Raw genomic sequence first — 21,567 nt, 5'->3', positions numbered from 1 at the left:
TGATGAAGGAAAAGTTGTATGACAAAATGTGATCATAAGCAAATAAGAAGTCAGACACTTCTATTCATTTCCACGGGTAGGTATTTTTGGGGGCATTTTGGGGTTTTTCAAAAAGTGCATTTTCATTGAAGTGCCACCATCTCCACAAGTTCACATAAGGAAAAGGAGGTCAGTTGTGAAAGATAAATAATAGTGTACTCCTCTTGAACATGATCATCAGAATATCTTTTATTTCTTAAAAAAAGGAGAAGCCTTTGGACAAACTGAGATGACCGCAGAGAAGCAGTTCTGTTTTATTAAGGCACTTGAATGGCAGAAAGCATGACCTGAGGCATCAGAACAGCAGCACCAGTGCTGTCCAAAAACACACAAGAAACATTCAAACACGTCTACACCTTTCTCTGTTACACATTCATCTACCAGCACACACGCTTCTGGAGTGCACCTCTTATTACGTCTCAAATCCCCTCAAGTGGACTGTAATCTGCAGTGAAACTGCACCTATAGGAAACCTTCTTTGTTGTTGCAACTTTGGAAACAGGGGGGCATTCCAAGTACGTGGTTTAGTGACACACCTGGGTAAGTTAACTCAGAGTAGGTGGTAAACCTCCTAATAGAAGAGCTGTATGGCTTCTTTCTCCTTACCAAACAATGCCATAGGGCTCTTGCTGTAGGAGGTTTACCACTTACTCTGAGCTAACTTACCCAGGTTTGTCACTAGACCGCATACTTGGAATACCCCCCAGGTGATATGCACATTGTCCATGAGGTAGAAAAGAGGAACACTGCTAGTCTGTCAGTATATTCTGCATGATCCCAGATGTTTTTTCCTCTAACCAGCATCTCTCCAAAACCAGTTGCACCTTTCTATTCACAATTCCCCTTCTATTTGCCATTTCAGACTGTATGCACACAATACTTCACTTGTGTATTTATAGGAGCCATTAAGCAACTGTGTATGTGTTTCCACCATTTTTCTTTCCAATTGACAGACTTTGTATTGGCTTCATACCTACAGTAAGGTGAAGATTTGGAAGGATTCCTTACAAGACAAAATGAAAAATTAATTCAACTGCTTTTCACACATGAAAAAAATTAAATACAGATGGGGAAAAAAAAGAGCCAACGGAAACTGAACAACAACAAAAAGAAACCAACAATGCACAGAAACTACCAGCACAGAAAAAATAAGGCACATTTCAACACAAAGACTGACTCCTCTTGGGATCCTCAGTCTCTCTCGCTCTTTTCTCTCGCTCTCTCTCTCTCTCTCTCTCTCGCTCTATCGGAGGCCTGTTCTCCTCTTCAGTGGTTCTGTGTTTAGCTGATCAGGAAGCTGACAAAACAGAAATCGTTCAGCGTGACTGGATGTGACATGTCACAAGCTTGACTTACTTGACTTGATATACTATATGATATATATAATATATAGTATATTAAGATTTGTATTATATTGTATCAGGTTTAGCATAGATAGGCTAGTTATATGTTAAAGGTTAACCCATCATACTGTTGTTAAATAGTTAAATAGTTACATTCAATTAAAGTAAAAAATGCAAAAACGATTTGCACACACAGCATGTTTTGTACATGAAAAAAAATGTGTAAACTGCACACAACTATGCCAATACATTATTGTGCAACTATTTCATCAATATCGCAAATATGACAGTCTTATATATAGAAGTATTATCACAGTGTACAATAATCAATATGACTTGAGTAATTACGCCTTAATGACACTATTTCTCCTTTAACATTAGCTTGGCAATAAACATGTGGAGGAGGATGTTACCTGTAGGGGTATCCATGATATTTGGCTCTGAAAATGGACAGTAACCAGCTGAAGAAGAGCACCACCAGGCCAATCCCAGCGACGCACATAACTGGGGGAGGAAGAGGAGGGGGTGTCCGCAGACAGCTGATTGGTTAGAGCTCCAGGTGCAAAGCAACAAGACTGCATGCACATCCAGCTTGTTCAATTACAGTGCACCATCAACAACAACAATCACTGGCCTTTCCTGTGTGGCACAATATAGTAATCTCCATAACACATTAGTATACCGATTATTATGGTTCTGTATAAACTGATAATTCAATGTTAATGTAAAGTTTACTGATGTCATTGTAAGTCTCTTTGTTAAAAAGCATCTGCTAAATACCATTAACATTTAAACATGAACATTTAGGGATTTCTCATTTTCCTCACTTTTTCTTTTTCTATTCAGCAGCGCACCGATCTCTATCTACGCTGGGGAGTCTGACTTGGTATCTGAGCACACTGCTATACATACACACAGTTTATACAGTACAACAGCCACAGTCTCTCACAATGGCCTTCAGTGGGAGGCAACTGCCTCTCCTACACTGTACGTTATTTTGCAAAATGTGCACAACTATGCAAATTAAAAACGGAGGCAACAGGGAAGAAAGGGAGCCTACTTTTCCTCTTGCCGATGTCCATGTCAGATGTTGCCGCTTCGTGCAAGAGGACCATTCCCAGAGTCACGGCGGCATCTGATCACCAGAATCAAGGAGCGTCCGTTTGGGAACACAGAGTTAACAACCACGGTAATTACATCATTATGAAAAATGTATGAAACTCGCCATGTGTCTGTTTCGCATTCTAGGCATATTACAGCAAAGGTCAACAACACACTGATGATGACATCAACTTTTAGATCAACAGTGGGACGCTGAAAAGGCAATGTTTGGAAGTACTGATAGGGTCTTTGCATGGGCCGTTTAAAAGGATACTAAACAGGAGCACAATGTGGGTCTCAGCCACAAACTGGGCCTGGCTGCTGCCATGGATGTAGCTCTGCAGGAGGAGACAGAGAAAGACAGAAGAGCCGTTTAAACGCACACTTGCACACACAAACTCATCCAGGCTGTAGGATTTGAATGCACTGAAAGCGGTGAACTTTTCATCTGTCCAATATGACACTATCTCCTGTTCCACATGACAGCTAGACAAAAAGTGTCATCATACCACCCAGGAGAGTTTAGAGTTACAGTGCACATGGCCCAGATTCAATTCATCACAGCTGTGCATGCCATCAAAGCTCAAGAGCCAAAGGACCAACAGTAAAGTCATCTATTTCCTCCCCGTTTGATCATGTAGCACTCTCAGGAAAGCAGAGGGACGTCGCTTACCACTTGCCCGGTGTTGGGGTTCTTGTGGGCGTAGGGCGGCCCTCGGATGTGGTTCCACATCTGGCCTGATGTCATGATCAGCACGAAGCACTAGGGACAGAAAAAGATTATTCTCCAAGTCAAGAGTACTATTTTTAGTTAGCTACAGAAGCTACAGAAAACATACAGCTACATTGATTTGGGGGGGAAAACGTGATAATGACAGGACTGTGTAAGATGGAGAGGGAGAGGAGGAGAGGGAGGGAGGGAGAGGGAGAGAGAGAGAGAGCTCCTGAGCCAAGTAATATATACACACCAGAGCGGAGAAGGCCCAGACGTTCTTGTTGTAGAGGAACTCCAGGTTGTTGCGGCGCAGGTACGCAAGTCCGCCAATCACCGCCAGCAGGAAGCCGAGCATCAGGGGCCCCGCATAGTTCGGAGGGCGAATCACACGGATCTACAGCAGACATGGTCAAAGGATACCACACACATACGAAAACACTTTTTTAAATTTTTCGTTTTTACGGTTTGCTTTTATGCAATACAGCAACACCAAGGGATGAGGGTTTAAAGATTATCCCAGTTGACCACCACCATCTTTAAAGAGGGCTCACGTCCACCCACATTTTCAACAAGCCAATTAGGTGCCACATTTTTGGTGGACACAAAAGTATGTTGTCTGTAGGGCTGTCACTTCAGTTCGAAAAATCGATTGCACAATCGATCGGATCAACCAACACAAGTTTTGAAAACTAAAATAGGGAATGGATTTTAACCAAACATGTACACCAGCGGTTCCCAAACTTTTTTTCCCGCGGACCACCTTCTACATCCTGACTTGGCTCGCGTACCCCCACCATCCGACACATAAAAAAGTAACACATACTATTGACGCATTCCAGGCATCATGTTTAATTATCCGCTCTACATGATAACAAATAACAAAATCAAAATGTGCAACTGGTCTATGAGCTCTCACGCTAAAAAAAACAGTGTGGAGAACAACATTAGACTGGTTAGATAGCACCTCACTGCAAACCACGCACTGTGACTTTAGGCAGTCTGTCTCCCAATCCATGTGAAGCCTAGGGCTATATGCCTCATCATACTTTCGTTTTCTTCGCACAGTTTTTTCTGTCTCTTTTTTTTCTGTCCCTTTCTTTTATCCCCCTGCGCTCCACCTCCGCCTCAATCATTCTGCCCCCCATCCCATTCCATCGTTACCGGTCTCCTGCTCTGTTTCTCTCCCTTCTCCTCTTCGATCGCTTTATTTAGGCCTTTTGGACTGTGTCCCTGTTTTTAGCCAGTTTTCCATGTTTGCGCAGCCTTCTACCTAGCTATACTTCCACGAAACTAACACGCCAGATATTCTGGCTGCCCGCAGGAAATCACGTGCATTGTAGGTATAGCTTATTTATTAATGAAAACATAATGTATTATAGAGTTTACAAATGATTTCAATTTCACGTTTCCATATCATTATAACCCGATTCAAAATTATTTATTATTTCTGAATTAATTCGATTATTAATTAATTAAACCTTTCCGACATTGCCCTTTTCATCTTGCGTACCCCCTAGTGAAAGCTTGCGTAGCCCCGGTGGTACACGTACCACAGTTTGGGAATCCCTGATGTACACTATTCATTTTAAACATAAAAAAGATGTATGTAACAAAACTCACAAACAAGCAGAAAAAGAAAATAAAGAATTCCGAAAGTGCAGTAGGCATTCTGAAAGTAAAAAAAAACATTCCCACCAATTTTACGCACCAAAAACAGCTTATAGGCTAGTTTCAATCGGCTGCTGCTGGTATTTTGCCAAAAAATGGAGGACAATCAACCTGTGCGACATGGGAGATGAGTGATAGGCCCTAATAATTTGAGGAGTTCGATATGGAAGCACTTTGGGTTTTGGACTGTAGAGATCAAACTATGGAAAAGGACAAAGTGGTATGCAAACTGTGTGATCATGAGTTCCTATGTAGGCGAAATTTGTTTGACATTTCTAATCGTAAACACAGCCATGTTGAAGTCTGCAGTAATGTTTTTCATTAATGTTATGGCAGTCCACTCTGCTTATTGTTTTTCGAGAATGTTGTTGCACTCCTGTTTTGTCATGTTGCATGAAACTTCACGCCAATAAATCATGAGAGATATTAAATATCATCTCAAGCGCCCTCTTTACGTTCATCCTAATGCCTGTTAGTTGTCCGTGGATTGGCTATATCTGCCGTTGAAATTGGAAACGTCTTTAGACATGGAAAAAAGATTTTACAATCGATTCAATGAACACTTATGTCTCAAAAATCAAACAGGATTTTTTCACAAAAGTGCCAGCCCTAGTTGACTGTGAGGATTGGTGGATGTGTGTGTGTGTGTGTGTGTTTGTGTGCATGTGGATGTGTAAAGTGGTCTGCTTACATGGACATCGGTGCGGTCTGCCACCCAGCGGGCCAGCTGTTCGGCAGCAAAGCCTCGCACCTGCAGCTCGTATGTGTCGGCACGCTTAGGCTTCCCTTTGGCGGGGAAGTTGATGAATGTGGGGGCGGAGTTCATGTTGAGCTGGGGGATAGAGCAGACAAAGAGTGGCCATTCTCATCATCAGTGCAATTTGGACCTTCAGATAGATAGATAGATAGATAGATACTTTATTGATCCCCAAGGGGAAATTCAACTCAGTTTTCCCTTTGCAGCTAAGCTCATTCAAATGGAAGGAGGTCAAACAACCAATAAAACCTATATGGTCGCAACTCATTAACTTGTTTGACTACAAGCAAATGAGCAGACGCTGTTGTTTGTTTAAAATTGTCAGATACTATCCATTTAGTTTATTTTCGCCTATTGTCAGATACTAGATAGCTTTTTTGCCAGAAGAGAGAGACTGACAGAGACAGAGCGGGAGATTACCATTTGAAAGACATCTGATCCTTCATCAAAGTCCACAGATGCAAAGAAGACTCTGTTGGTGAAGGCACTAGAGTACCGCCAGGAATTGGCCAGGATTTGGAATTCCTCATCAGCTTGTCTGTACAAAAACATTCAAAATGTCCACTCATTTCACTATGTAGGTATTTTAAAATAAAAGATTTCATAATGCCTATTATACTACAGGCGTTTAACTACTTCTAAGAGACACATCACACTTTTTTTTTTTTGCGGTCAGCCATTACATCACAGTCGCTCACCTGCACACACCGCACTGTCTCTGGGGCTGCAGCGCGGTGAACATGATGACCACGGAGTAGTTCCGTGGAGGGGCTCTCACCAGCTTCCGGAACTTTTCCCCGTTCATGCGGATGACGGCGCGCTTACTGGCCCATTCCATCATCTGGGTGACCTTCTCAGAGAGAAGTGTCTAAAAACAAGAAAGACAAGAAAGGGTCATCTTGCTGACAAACACACACCGTGTTTATTTCTAACAGGAAGGTCTGAGTTTTACCTGTCCCTTCAATTATCAATAATGTGCCACTACTACTTCATTGCCTATTTGTGTATGACAGAGACGTGGACAAAGTTGAATTATGCCACACAATCCTGATCATGCAGCAGAGTAGCAAAGGCTACGTACATGCATAGACCATTTGGTCAACATGCACATCCAAGATCAAGATCACATGGCTATTAAATTAATTGGCCAACATGAAATGTAGTGTCTTAAGTGGCAGAATAAGAGGCCATTATGTAACATTGAAATTACTTCTTGATGCGGGACTTGAAATGACACAGCTGATGATTGACCAAACATTAACGAATCTTGCCAGGCGAATATTTATCAGTCTGCAAATGGGTCACAATCCCACGACACAGAATTCACATAACGTTAAAACCAAGTATAGTCTACGATGTTAATGTGTTACTGGGAGCAAGTAGATCGGTTTTTTATTTCTGTTTTATTCATTCATCTGTTCTTCACAAACCCTGGGTTGCAGGCAGCTTAACGTTATCTGCTGCTAACTGTCATAATCTATCGCTAGCTGGCTAGCAGCTCTATATAATTTGCTAGCCAAGAATTTACTGTCCGAATGTGTTGCATGCAATTACAATAAGGATCAATAGATTTGCAGCAATGTAATGTTACACAGCTGCAAAAAGAAGTATCAGACAGAACCAATGACAGCTAACGTTAGCGCGAGCACTTCCTGAATAACACGAGTAAAGGGTTGATGTCCTGGTTAGCTGGCTAAGCTTCCTAGCTGGCTGACTGAAGTTAATTAGCTTACTGAATTGAATGAAGCACATTCAATTATCTGTATCATTCATAATATTGCAGTGGTAATATGTAAAGTGTCAATACCTCTTTCTTCTTTTGTCCATCTGAAGATCTTGCATGACAAAGTAATAGTAACAATGCAGCATACAAAAGTTTCGGAGACATTTCTTCTCACAATTTATCGTCAAAAAGCCACGACTCCAGGAACCGTCTGTAACTTTTCCATTGGTCGGTTACTCTCAGTAGTTGGCCAATGGTGGAGACAGAGAGGTGTCACAGATAACGTGCTCAGACCGGTGCATTTTGGGAATTGTGTATCTGATTTAATTTACCAAAGACCAAAGATCGACTTTGGTTAGGTGGTTATTAAAAAATATAATTTAAAATCTTTGTGAATTAACATTTGTGAATAACATTTTGATAGTTTAAGTGCAGCTGAAATAGTATGCTGCTAAACTGTATTTCTAAGGATCCCCTGATAGGCTAGTCTATGAATTGATTGTTTAAAATTGACTCACAGTGGCAGGCTAATATTACTACAGTTCCCATTCATCACAGATACAGCATGGTTTTATAATGAGCTTATTAATGCGCTGAGTTTCTTAATGCGCTGAGTTTCCCAATAAAATGAAAAAAGTTCCCTGATCAAAGTCCACCTTTAATAACCAGAAACTTCCGCACACGAGAGATCTGCATACAATGCCACACGAGGACGAGGTAGGCAATTGCTGAAATGTTATGGGACTATTTATTTATTTATTTTTAAAATTCTGACTGGATTAAAATAGCCGTGGGCATGTCGAAAAGCAGGCTGTAGCCTAAACTATGAACATATTATTTTCTTCCAAAGACCGTCTCGTTTTACAGGTAGCCTTACCTCTGCATCATGATCGCTGGTTTCTCTAACTACGATAACTTTTTTGCCATCATTTGCACTTGGCCTGTACATGTAAGCATCACTTTGTTGTCCGCAGGTATGGCAAGTAGCCTCCATTTGATTCTTGCCTGCACCTGCGTTTGCCTTACCTCACCTATGAGCGAGGGTCAGGTTAGTTGATGTAGAGAATGAAATTATTAATTTGTCCCAGATATCCCTAGGCTACTTTGGCGTTTGAGTGTTGATGGTTAGGTAGCCCTAATGTATTTGTGAATTAATACAATTACTTCAGTTTTGTTTTTCTAAAGTGGACCAACTACACCTTACTGCTTCTTATGCCTTTCAGAAAGTTTACAGAAATGTGCCCATACCAGAAAAAGCCCATTTTGCTGAAACTTTTGACTCTGCTCCACTGGACAGGTGCATATCCCATTTTTCTGAATAATTTACTTTATATTAATTATAATCCACATTTATAACCCAATTCTTCATTAATAAACGACTTCACTATATGTCCCTCTGCCATTCTGAAGAAACTGGGTACTGTCCAAGGCAGGCAAAGTGAACATAGAACTGAAGTATGATGGTAGGCTACATAAGATACTTATTATAGCTTAAATGAATTATATTCCACACATTGGAGAGAGATATAATGTGACATGACTCATGGCTGTTTTCGTCTCAGGGAACTGGGCTCTGGAGGAGCCTGATCATCAGGTGTTGCCAGGAAACAGAGGACTGGTGTTGAAGAGTCCGGGTCGTCATCATGCCATCGCTGCATACCTGCGCTCCGTGTACCAGTTCAGGGACAAACCCCTCTGTTTGCAGTGAGTCACACACACACACACACACACACACACACACACACACACACACACACACACACACACACACACACACACACACACACACACACGTGACACAAACTAGCCACCACATGCTGCTCATTCACAATGATTGTTTTGGAGTCACTAGTAGCTTTGCAGCATTGTTATATGACAATAGGAGGGAACTGGGCTCCAGCATCTGGCCTGCTGTTTTGTTTTTTTAGTGGCTGTAAACATGCAGGCACATGCCTCTGCCAGGGGGCTCCCTTCATAAAGGTTTTGGTCTGGGGGTGATGTGGGTAGGAGCCTAATACCAACCATGCAACCTACTTAAAACATGAGTGTCAGTAGACCAAAACTTATTTTAATAATTTTAGCAGAGCATTGTTGTGTTATGTATGACATATTAGCTCTGCTGCCTCCATGATCCCTTGATCACTGTGTATTGTTGTATTACTATAATGGGAACGCAGTCCTTTAGTTAGTTGTGAATGACAGATGAGCTCACCACCTGATGTATGCACCTTTATACTTTCAATTATGTGACTGATGCATCAACCTACAGGTATGAGGTGCACTTCCAGAAGGGTATAGACTGCGGAGGAGCTTACATCAAACTGCTCTCTGATTATGATGGCCTCCGTTTAGTAAGTGTAAATTGTTATGACTTTTATAACTGTCTTATGAAGCTTGTGTAGTTACTTGTGAATTATTCGACTTAATTCCAGCCAAACAATGACTATTGCATACACTATCATTCTGATTTAAATGTATTTCTTCCTTTTATAACATCATCCAGTTCTTTTACAGCACTTGGATGGGTTCTGACCTATCCCTTTCTTTTACGACATCCCAGACCCAGTTTAATGATGCCACCCCGTATACCATCATGTTTGGACCAGATAAATGCGGTAAAAGCCATAAGGTCCACTTCATCTTCCGTCATCGTAACCCAGTAACGGGGGAGTACGAGGAGAAGCATGCACGGCAGCCTGACGTAGATCTGAGCGATTATTTCAACGACCGCAACCCTCATCTGTACACACTGCGTGAGTCTGCAGAGAGAGAGAGAGAGAGAGAGAGAGAGAGAGAGGATCTTGTTCATAAACCTGAAACCTTATTCAGGACATTGATGTTTAAAGTGGCTCGATGCAGCAGGTTTACTGATCCATGACACACACCTGATTCTGCATGCATTGTCTTTCTGATTCACACAGTTCTTGGGATTTGAATCATTAAAGTGAGTGGATCAAAGACCTCTGTGATTACGCAATAAAGGCCTGTTGTGCATCACTAATAGTGCCAATCATAGTGAGTACCTTCTGGTCTTTGTTATCTGCTTAGCTTGGCATGATCCCTTGAGCAGTAAATATTCTAATCTAACAGTGTTCTTTCATGCTTCCCAGGCTTGTATCCAGATAACACCTATGAAATTCTCATCGACCTCACAGTCATCAGTAAAGGCAGTTTGCTGGAGGACATGGACCCTCCGGTGAATCCTCCCAAGGAAGTGTTGGACCCTGAGGATACTGCCCCAGAGAGCTGGGATGACAGACCTTACATCCCAGACCCCACAGCCATCAAACCCCAGGACTGGTGTGTCTACTCATAGTCTCATACATCCCTATTCCAACAAAATAAGATAGCTGGCAGTAATGTTTATATCAGGAGAGGCAGTAGGTTCTAGGGATATGTAGCCTCTTTTGTCAAAACTTTTGAAAACGTTTGTCAAAACAAATCTTTAGCAAAGCCAAATAAAATTTTCATTTAAACACTTCAGCCACCCAAATGCAACCAATTTCTGTTATAAACCTATAATGACATGACACAATTGTTTAGAGAAGAATTGTCACGTGGAAGAAGTGAACATGCTCAACACAGCTACACAGCTTTTAGTCTCCTGTTGGCCTGGAGCCTTCTGACCGAGAGTGACATTCTCTCTGTCTGCTGCAGGGACGAGGAAGCTCCAGAGTTCATCCCTGACCCTGCGGTCCAGAGACCGGACGGCTGGCTGGAGGGGGAGCCGCCCTTTGTCCCTGACCCTGAGGCGCAGCCCCCAGATGACTGGTGAGTCAGCCAGCCAGACAGACAGCCTGCCAGGGCCAGTGCCAGCCACACATCCCCTCATGAGATCACATCACTGCCGACGAGTCATACGCCTCTGAGCACTTCCTGTCAGGGTTGTGTACGTTGCAGAATAACAGTGCGAGCATTGACTGAGCATGTGATCTGGGTTGTTGTGTATGAGTTTTTTTTAGTACCCATAGACCTAAAATGGTGGTGCATTGTATGGAGCTATGAAGTACTAAACTCATGTAAAAGCAGTTTCAGAGTATCAGAATTTTTATCTAACGTTGTGTTTTTGTCATTCCTGACATAAGCTTAGTATTATTAGCTTATGTGTTTGCATATTACGTGTAAAGAAAATAAAGCACATGCTAAGCGCTCTCTCTCCACAGGGCAGAGGAAATGGATGGGCAGTGGGAGGCTCCTCTGGTTCCTAACCCTTCATGTGCTCATGCTGTTGGCTGCGGTCCCTGGACCCCACCGATGGTCCACAACCCTGCCTACAGAGGGAAGTGGAAGCCTCCTAGGATTGACAACCCAAATTATCAGGTACAGTTACAGACTGCACTGGAAACAAGATGTCACAATGAAGTGTTGCAAAATCCATGGCCTTTTAGAATCAGTCAAGTGGGTAGCTAAATTTATGGTGAATTTCAAGCCCAGTGCTTTTGCAACATGGACAACATAATTTGGTTGTCAGTATTTTGGTTGGAGTGGGGGCAGTGCATTTATTTGTGTGACTTTTGCACCCATTTCTGCTCTCCTCACCATTTTGCCTGTATTTCCTGGTACTCAGTTACATATATCGCTGAGGTTGTAGCTTTCCCTGTTCCCACGGGGTGAGTGCAAACAGGGCAGAAATGTAAATGCCTTCTTTGTACTGTAAGCAGCTGTACATGAAAGTGTCTGCAACATGATTAAATGTAAATTACCATGTCTGGCTCTGCTTTAAGGCTTTGTCAGACTCCTACAGGAAAGGAAAGCAAGCAGAACACATAACAGTGGTTGCATTCATTCATGCAATGCACATTTGTTCTAAAAAGGAAAACTTCCTTCTTCCTTTTGTTTGTGTTCATTATTGTTTGCCACTACATGTTTGCTAACCTGTTTGATGATATTTTATGGTATATCTGGCCATGATGTATCAATACACAGAGGCCAAATATTGATGTATATTTTCAAACACAGCAAAGTTCAAAACCAATTTATTCACACAACTGTGCTGGTCTTCCAGAGCATCATTCACTACCCTCTGCCTTCTTTGTGGGGGTTCTTGATCACAGCAAATATTCTGATCATTTTGGATAGTGAATTTGTGACCTTGTGATTCTCATCCCTAAAAGGGGGCCTGGCAGCCTCGCTCGATCCCAAACCCCGGCTACTTCGAGGACCAGCACCCCTTCAGGATGAGCCCCGTGGCAGCTGTTGGCCTGGAGCTGTGGTCTCTGAACGCAGGGATTCTGTTCGACAACTTCCTGCTGTGTAGTGACCTCAACACAGCCAAACGTTGGACTCAGGACACTTGGGGACAAAGGCAGACGGTAAAGAACTGTCGGTAACACTTTACTTGACAGTATCAACATAACAGTGACATGACACTGTCATGAACACATGGCACTGTCATGACACATAAACCCTAACTCTAACCTCTAATCCTAACCCTAACCGTAACTCTAACCCTAATCTTAACCCTAACTTGTTATGACAAAAACCGAATGACACTTAATGACAGAAACGTTATGTCATAAACTCATAAGACTCACTCTTATGTCGATACTGTCAAGTAAAGTGTAACTGAACTGTCACGGAACTTACTGCGCAATTTCAATGTTGACACTTGGTGTTGAATAATCTCAGATTGGCATCAGAGTGTGACACAACATTATTACTGTGGTCCAATGGTATTTTAAGGTTATTGCCTGAATAAGTTGTCATAAAAGTGTTATCAAAGGTGAAATTACAGTATTGTCATGGAGAATATTTTCACAGCTTCAGAACAGAACATCAGTTTGGAAGCTGTTTTTCATGACAGTATCAATTCAGTTGATAGGCTACTTGAACAATGCTGAGATTCCAAACAAGCCTTAAGGTATTTGGAAAGTAGTGTATGTTGAGCGAGTTTAATGAGTTGAATGGAGGCCTTAGGCCAGGGCCTGTGGTTTACAGCCATTCCACATAGGAGCCATTATTGCCTAAGAGGCAGACACTGGAGAAGGGTGGAGAAAGTGTGAGTTCTGACACACTAAACTCAAACGGCTCTGTGTGTGTGTGTGCCTTTGTGTGTAGTCATATCACGTCCCCTTGTTACTCTTACATACAGTACATGGATTCATACCATCAAACCCTTTATATATGCACTGTTAGCATGTGTTAGGAATCATTTTTGAAGCACTTTTTTTTATATATAAAACACGATTTTATTTATCTGAACTAATGCCTTGCCTTCTTCATCCAACAGCCTGGGCTGCTTGAACAGCTCATTGTGGCCACAGTGAAGCGGCCATGGCTCTGGGGTGTGTACGTCTTCACCGTGGGCCTCCCCATCATCCTGTTTATCAGTTTCATGTGGCCTGACAAGGTGGGTCCCATGAGTGGGAACATGGAAACAGAATCTCATGGTTTCATTTCCACAGACTCTCACTAAGCATGCCTTCTTAGACTATAAGAGGATTAAGTAAACTCAAGGAAGTAGCCTTGACTCATATTTCACATGACTAGAAAGAAGAAATTGTATCTATTTATGAAAGTGTTATATATTCTCCATCACAGTTCTCATAGCAAACAAGATGCATGCATCTAAATAAAAAAAAAAAACTTTGATCACTATGTCTCATCCCGTTCCCTTGGAGAACCAGAGTTTCAAGGAAACCAGGCAATTTATAGAATGTTTGTTTGTCATTGCAGCGATTTGGTCCCCCCAATCAGGATTATTACTACAAAAAATCAGACGAACCTCAGTCTGACAGCCCGCAGGATCATGAGGTCCCCCCTACCCTGAGTGACTATGGTGAGAGCATCATTCAGAATTGTACTTTCATGGCCAAGGATCTTTACACACACACACACAAACACAAGTATTTTGGAATCAGCTGTTGGAGCCATATCATATCAACTGCCTTGTCTCTGGGCCTCTGCTTGCTGGAGCATCACATTGTTAGTGTGCAGTGGGATGCACTAGTAGTGGTGGACACATTTGTAAACAGAATACATTTCCATGTGAAAATTGTTTGACAGGCAAAATAGTTTGACTTGCACAGCGAAATCCAAGACTACGGTTAGAATTAAGTAGGGGCGCAAGTGTCATGTTTGTGGTTGTGTAACAATAAGGTGCCTGGCTGTGTATTTCTTTCCAGGAGTGACAAACAGAGTTGGCCCTAGAAAGAGAGAGAGCAGAAGGGGCCAGAGAAAGTCAGATTTGGAGCTCAAGGTAAATGCGGCTTACAGGAAGTAAACCTCTCAAATATGCAGTTGGTACAAGTCTGTTTATAGCGACCGTGTATTTATGTAGTCACTGATTTACTTTCAGGTTACAGAGTGATGGTGACTTCCTGCCGTCTTCAAACAGCTCTTAATGTTCTAACAATAAGCCATCTGAATTTCTAAAAGGGGGAAATTGAATAGATATTGCAGCGGTCTTGCCAATATTACATTTGTTTCTGTGTTGATTTCCAATGGCAGTGATGAAAGGAAATCAGATGTGCAACCTGAGAGAGTATGAGATTTGTGAATCAGATATACAACCTGATGAAGAACCTGTCCGTTTGGACTGGTTAGACCACTGTGAATGCTGTTCTGGGCAAGACTGAACCAATAAAATGTCTGTTTTTTGTGATCCTGGTGTTTAAAAATATCTCTGTCTCGTAGTGTCTTCTTTCATGCATCCTTTAGTTTCAATTCCTCAAAGATGAACTGAAATCGGTAATGCCATTCTCTTCCAGTTACCTTAACAATATAAGTTTAATATTAATCAAGCTCACTAATCAAACCAGAAGGTCAAACTGTATTTACTATTCTTTTTTATTTTCTTTTAAAATTTTAGATAGACAATCTTTAAATAATTACATGATTATAGACATCATGGCAGGAAGCAAAATGTATAATGTAAAAAGTGCATTGTTGGAAAAACAAACAAAGGGACAAGGCGACTGAAAATTGTTATCTCCCAAAACACCCAAACAGAGCTTGTCGCCATGGTGACAACAACTCATCTGGCTTACCAGTGTTCTGATGTATGTCTCTGAATGCCACAGACAAACCTGCATCTGTACTTACAGCCAAGCTCAATATGAGTCCAGGCCAACAAGGTAAAATGGTATTGGGTGGAAGGAGGTCTCTCACAGGATGCTTGTGTTGAATGCATTTCTAATGCTCTGAGGGGACTACCATCATGCATGCTGATCAAGCATCCTAATTTTACAATTAATTGGAAAAGACTGAAATTTGGCGCTGAGGTTCAGAATACAAGTTCTGGCTTATTACCCAGGTTTTCTTTGTAAATTCTAAAAGACAAGAATTCTGAATTATAGGTGACTGGCAGGGGTTCGGAGCTTGTGTTGGCCCATAGTTTGAATAATGTACCGAACACATTAATTCACATTATGCAGAAAATGGAAACCTCAGAACAGTGCCCTCTTGGGACTTTGATTAGCATATTTCACAAAACTGTTCTTCAAACATATTATTTTCGGTACAAGCTAAGATTCGAAAGTTATGACTTGTGCCTTGGCACAAATGCTCTGTGGGAGAAAGCCCTACTTGGTTTTCTAAAGGGAATAAATGATGGCTACACTTACTAATAGCAAGGCTCCTTACATTTTATGATATAAAAATCATATGAGGTTTAGTTGGTAGAGTTGCAAACTCAGACTCCAAAATAAGTCTATTAAACTCGACTAAAATCAAAACCTATTGGCAAAATGGCCAAGGGCAACATTAACAATCAGACAGAAAATGTGTGCTTTCTTTTATCTCTGGGCACCCATAACCATTAACAGTGACCATCCCGAGCAGAGACCGAATGTTACTATGATCTCTGACACTACGAGTGACAAAACCGATCTCTTGTGAACATGCTCTCCGGTAGTAAGCAAGTCAAGTGATCGCTTGACCTCGAACAAAGGATCTCCTGAAACTTCTCAGTAACCAAAGTGAGAGGAAACCAGACTTCAACCTCAAGATTAAACACACTAGTTATCAGGAACACATTTGGCTCTAGTCAGTCATGTTTTTGAGTCAGTCAATCCTCAACTTCATCTTCCTGCATTGACATAAATACCAAAGGGGAGAAAATACATGAAAAAAAAGAAAAGGTATTTTCTTTGCCACAATGGAGTCTGCATCTCTGCTACTGGCTGGTGTGGGAGTGGGGGTGGGGTGGGGGGGGGGGGGGGTGCTGTAGCAGCTCCTCATCCTTATCTGTGCATCAGGCACCACTGAATTCAACCTCCTCCTCCAACTGGGAGCAGGTAGGATGAGACGAAGGAGAGGAGGAGTACCAGGCGAAAGGAAGTAGGGAGGCTCAAGTGATAAAATGTTTCTTGAGAAATAGTGGTTTCGTTGTTTTCGTCGTTTACTTTTTTTTCCCCTTACGGACCACAGGGAGCGAGAGTGGAGGTTTGACGTGAACTCGTTTGTTGTCGTTGTTGTTGTTGTTGTTGTTGATGTTTATTTTCCCCTCTTTGTCACTCTGCATTTTCGTCCTACTTCTTCAGGCACGTGGGCCAGCTCAAGCCTCCGCATGCTGCAGACACAATGATGTAAAGCACGACCTGCGGAGACAAAGTCACACTACCTGGAAACACGCAGTAGATCCGCTTCAAAATGTCAATGCACCCAAGTAGTTCTCACTGAAATGCACTGCACACGCAAGATAAAAATGAATTTGATACTGAAAGCCATTGTGGCTAAGCTTACCAGGACCACCAGTGCTATGATAAGTGTAAGCTTCAGGTTCTTCATGCACATGGCGCGAGCTAGGTTGCGGCTTGTTGTTTTAAAGGTGACCGACTGAGAGACAGACACAGATAGAGAGAGAGAGAGGAAGTCAATGTCTTGAGTAAAAAACGGTGCAAATGATGGTCAGATCATTTGCTCATAAGTAGGTCAGGAGGAAATTACGACTCACAGAATCGACCAGGTTCTCTGCCTTGTCGATAAGAAGTTCAAGCTTTTCCCCTCTCTGTGCCACAAGATCTACAAAGCAATAAGAACCAACAGCAGTCCGTTTCCTATTCATGTCTGTGATTTTCAGGCATCACACTAAATAATACCATTATAACTGGTGTGTTGACCCCCCTTTTCCTCACCAATGTTGCGGACCATGATGCCCTTCAGGTCATCAACCTGCATCTGCGTCTCTGTGAGGCGGTCTGACCCCCGAGGATCTGAGTGGTGTTTCTGTCAATGGCACAAACAAACAAACAAATCAATACAAAGAATAACACACACTGGTAGTAAATCTGAGCGCAGGTTAGGGTACTGTAGAAGGCTATGGGTGTTATCTGAACGCAGGTTAGGGTACTGTAGAAGGCTATGGGTGTTATCTGAGCGCAGGTTAGGGTACTGTAGAAGGCTATGGGTGTTATCTGAGCGCAGGTTAGGGTACTGCAGAAGGCTATGGGTGTTATCTGAACGCAGGTTAGGGTACTGTAGAAGGCTATGGGTGTTATCTGAGCGCAGGTTAGGGTACTGTAGAAGGCTATGGGTGTTATCTGAACGCAGGTTAGGGTACTGTAGAAGGCTATGGGTGTTATCTGAGCGCAGGTTAGATAACTGTAGAAGGCTATGGGTGTTATCTGAGCGCAGGTTAGGGTAATGTAGAAGGCTATGGGTGTTATCTGAGCGCAGGTTAGATAACTGTAGAAGGCTATGGGTGTTATCTGAGCGCAGGTTAGATAACTGTAGAAGGCTATGGGTGTTATCTGAGCGCAGGTTAGATAACTGTAGAAGGCTAAGGGTGTTATCTGAGCGCAGGTTAGGGTACTGTAGAAGGCTATGGGTGTTATCTGAGCACAGGTTAGGGTACTGCAGAAGGCTATGGGTGTTATCTGAACGCAGGTTAGGGTACTGTAGAAGGCTATGGGTGTTATCTGAGCGCAGGTTAGGGTACTGTAGAAGTCTATGGGTGTTATCTGAACGTATGTTAGGGTACTGTAGAAGGCTATGGGTGTTATCTGAGCGCAGTGTAGGGTACTGTAGATGGCTATGGGTGTTATCTGAACGTATGTTAGGGTACTGTAGAAGGCTATGGGTGTTATCTGAACGTATGTTAGGGTACTGTAGAAGGCTATGAGTGTTATCTGAGCGCAGGTTAGGGTACTGTAGGCTATGGGTGTTATCTGGTGCCATTTTTATTACAGTGCCACTGTGCAGCGCCACTTATAACTGTCCTGTTTTCTAGCTTTAAAGCTGCACTACTGACATCTCATTCACAAATATCTACAATGTTATTGCATCAAGACAATGTGCTAATCACTTGAATGCTCCCATTGCATCCACTTTAATCACCCAGACTATGCACTGGAACAGAACCACTATTCTTTTAACTAATATCAAGCTCTGTGGATGGTTGGTTCTGTATATAAATATTCATTCCATTTGGTCCCGTGATAATTTCCCAGAGAGCACAGTATAATCTTTTGACCAATAGACCAAAACAGTAAAGAATATGTGTCGCCTCAGACTACCATTCTCATATTGCACCAACACAGTTTTTCGCACTGACCTAAAAACAACCTGGACTACTAACAGCTACTTCTATGCCAAACACATTCAAACATATCTAACAATCTACCAGCTATCGAAAATGAAAATGAGTCAATGAGTGCAAGTCAAATGTCTCTCTGGATTCTATGACTGTGGCAGCCCTGGTGTCTGTACACACACACACACACACACACACACACACACACACACATATACACACACACACACCAAGCTCAGGCTTATGACCGTGAAGAAGCTCAGCTGTATCAGTGACCTCCCTGAGGCTACAGTCCTCCATGATCCAGTCATAGGACTGAACAGGGGGAGCAAAACCCAGCGCAACACTCCGCTTAGCTCCTTCAAAGGCCAGCGTGAGGCCTCCTAAGCCCAGCCAGTCCCTCCCTTCACAACCACAACCACTGCCACCATACCAACACCTCCTCGGGATGGAAACCTTTAACGCACACACCCATTAGAAATGCTCTCTAGTAGTAACTGGTCAGCATGTGTGTACCATAAGTACTTCATACATCAGTAGAGGCTATCCTAAACAATGTCATGTGAGACATTATTATAATACGGTACATCAACAAATCAGTTCTTCATCCAATGCACGCTGACGTCTTACCCATTTGGAGAGGCAGTTATGGCTTTTTACATCTTCGATTTCTTATGTCTTTTTTTTTTTTATAAGTTCTTTATATTTCATTAGACAGACACATAGGAAGGCACGGAACAAAGGAAGGAGCCGTGTGGTAAAGGTGAAGAGTGTTTCTGGACAAGAGGCTCACCATCTGCGCAGCCAGAGTGCTGGAGAACTCGCTGTTCATGGCGTACGGTAGGGCCGTCTGCGCCCGAGAGCCATAGGTGGTCTGAAAGCGCTTCTTCACCTCAGTGAGGAAGCTAAAGGCTCGTGATCGTTCGAAGTCCTATATGAGATGAAATCATATGTTTTTTACATACCCAGTCCTTTCATTAAGAGCAATGTACAGAGCATAGACATTCACTGGTGCATGTGGGTTTCAAAGACTGCAATCTGTAAGCTAGTGATAAACCTTTTCATGTAACGGCACATTTTATATCAATAACTGTAATGTTAAAATCTAAAAAACATCCATACTCACATCATCAGTGATGCACAGGTAGATGATTCTGTCGTGACAGATGTAATGGAAGAGATAGCTGAAAAATGAAAAAAAAAGGTTGTTACCTAAAAGTTCTAGTGTTCTTGACCTTCCATTGTGAACACCACACTTTGGATAAAAGCAAGATGAACTGGTGGAGAATGTAGACATATATCAGCTCAATGCCTGCTCCATACCTGCCATGTGAATAGGTAAGTTTGTTGTTTTCGGAGGGGATTTTGGCCAGGATCTGCTCAGTCACCTCAAGGAAGTTTCCACCACACCATGCATGCTTGGCAAGGATGGTGGTGCCTCGAGCTACCACAGCAAATAGAATTGCCATAGCAACAAGCAAAGAGATGGATGAAGGGAGATCCTACCCTGGCCTGTTGAATGAGACACACAACAGAAAATAAACACCCATAGTGTTCGCGTTCTCCAAAAGTGTTTCGCGTGCTTTCAGTTTTATTTCTAATGATTGACAATATTTTAGGCCAAAATAGATTTTCATCAAGATCTTACGCCAAACTTAACCACAAAGTTGAAAAACAGTGATGACCTCATAGAGCAATCTGTGCGTGTTCACAAGGCTTGACCAAAACAAGAAGATGAATCCAGTCTACATGTAGGCAAAGACCGTCATTCAACGACAAAATACTGGAGCAAACAGCATGGACGGGTGGCACTACGAATACAAACGACAAACTAATATACATATATAATATTTGACTTAACTAATAACGGCGTCGAGGAACATCCATATGATGGGAAACGTTTTACTGTGAATGTAAACAGTCATGTCATCCATCGTTACCGTTACCCATCCGCCGGGTGTCAACCCCCCCAAGAACTTTACCCTCTAACATAATTAGTTTTAAGCAAGGCGGCTTGGTAATCTTATCCATCTGTCAAAGTCGTAGTTAATACTGAATTTTGTGATCGACAAGCAATTTAAAAGGCTAACACTTTAGCTGGCTAAGTAGCTAACCTATGCGTGAAACGGTGGGTAATGTTAACATTAGCACTTAATAATGATCACAGCTGCGGTCCTCGGTTGCATAAATGTATCTTGTATAATGTGTAATAATGAAAACTACAGTCCTTAGTCACATACCTGAAACTGTTTATAATAATCCCAGACAACCTCGAAATTCAGACGTTTCTCACATTTACGGTTTCGATACTGCCCTTTTCAACTTCTCTCTTTCCATGGACAAGCTTAGACTTCCGTTTTCAGGGTCTCTGGGATATGTAGTTGTGCACGATCGGAGCTAGGCCATGATGGACATGATATGACATCAGAAGAAATCCATGACGCTGACATTTATGTTGGGCTACTCGTGAGATCAAAATGGTACCTGTTCCTGAAATGAGCACTGGGAGAGGACAAACAATTAAAATTAAAAAGTAAAATGTGAAGAATGTGAAAAAAGAGCTGAATTCTGTTTATCTGTAAATGCTCATATGATCTGCTGTGTAGCCAATAATAGATTGGAAGATATATAATAAGAGATAAGAGATATATCCATGGTGTCCAGTCCATCCTACTTAATCTGTGCTGTAGCTGAGGAAAGCAATAATCAGAGGGCAAAGGGCGGTGTCAACATCTCATTTTCTGTCAA

At 42.2% G+C, this 21,567-nt stretch overlaps 3 protein-coding genes across 3 annotated transcripts; 1 reads left to right on the top strand and 2 right to left on the bottom strand.

Annotated features, from left to right (window-relative positions):
* Positions 1–203: 203 nt before the first annotated feature.
* Positions 204–7,570, bottom strand: magt1 (magnesium transporter 1). The gene is made up of 10 exons (XM_076291679.1): positions 7,431–7,570; positions 6,322–6,491; positions 6,044–6,161; positions 5,558–5,698; positions 3,452–3,592; positions 3,157–3,246; positions 2,758–2,821; positions 2,443–2,517; positions 1,796–1,886; positions 204–1,336 (listed from the first exon to the last, which is right to left on the bottom strand). Exons 1-10 carry the CDS (start codon positions 7,509–7,511, stop codon positions 1,321–1,323), a joined length of 987 nt encoding a protein of 328 aa, XP_076147794.1. The 5' UTR covers positions 7,512–7,570; the 3' UTR covers positions 204–1,320.
* A 1,319-nt stretch (positions 7,571–8,889) lies between these two features.
* On the top strand, positions 8,890–14,751 carry LOC143132849 (calmegin-like). Its single transcript, XM_076292672.1, has 11 exons — positions 8,890–9,050; positions 9,616–9,697; positions 9,907–10,099; positions 10,457–10,646; positions 11,004–11,117; positions 11,510–11,666; positions 12,461–12,658; positions 13,576–13,695; positions 14,022–14,124; positions 14,471–14,544; positions 14,644–14,751. Exons 1-11 carry the CDS (start codon positions 8,890–8,892, stop codon positions 14,653–14,655), a joined length of 1,404 nt encoding a protein of 467 aa, XP_076148787.1. The 3' UTR covers positions 14,656–14,751.
* A 1,747-nt stretch (positions 14,752–16,498) lies between these two features.
* Positions 16,499–21,168, bottom strand: sybl1 (synaptobrevin-like 1). The gene is made up of 8 exons (XM_076291678.1): positions 21,060–21,168; positions 20,143–20,331; positions 19,946–20,003; positions 19,613–19,750; positions 17,423–17,513; positions 17,242–17,309; positions 17,031–17,123; positions 16,499–16,885 (listed from the first exon to the last, which is right to left on the bottom strand). The coding sequence occupies exons 2-8, from the start codon at positions 20,286–20,288 to the stop codon at positions 16,817–16,819; spliced, it is 663 nt and encodes a 220-aa protein (XP_076147793.1). The 5' UTR covers positions 20,289–20,331; positions 21,060–21,168; the 3' UTR covers positions 16,499–16,816.
* Between the last annotated feature and the right edge of the window lie 399 nt (positions 21,169–21,567).

Source organism: Alosa pseudoharengus, unplaced genomic scaffold (genome assembly GCF_046254945.1).
Source record: "Alosa pseudoharengus isolate Yale_2024_CS ecotype anadromous, Long Island Sound unplaced genomic scaffold, YU_APseudo_1.1 YU_APseudo_1.1_scf_19, whole genome shotgun sequence".
Lineage (NCBI taxonomy): Eukaryota > Metazoa > Chordata > Actinopteri > Clupeiformes > Clupeidae > Alosa > Alosa pseudoharengus.
Note: the sequence above shows the minus strand (reverse complement) of the source record. Positions and strands in the feature narration are given on the sequence as shown.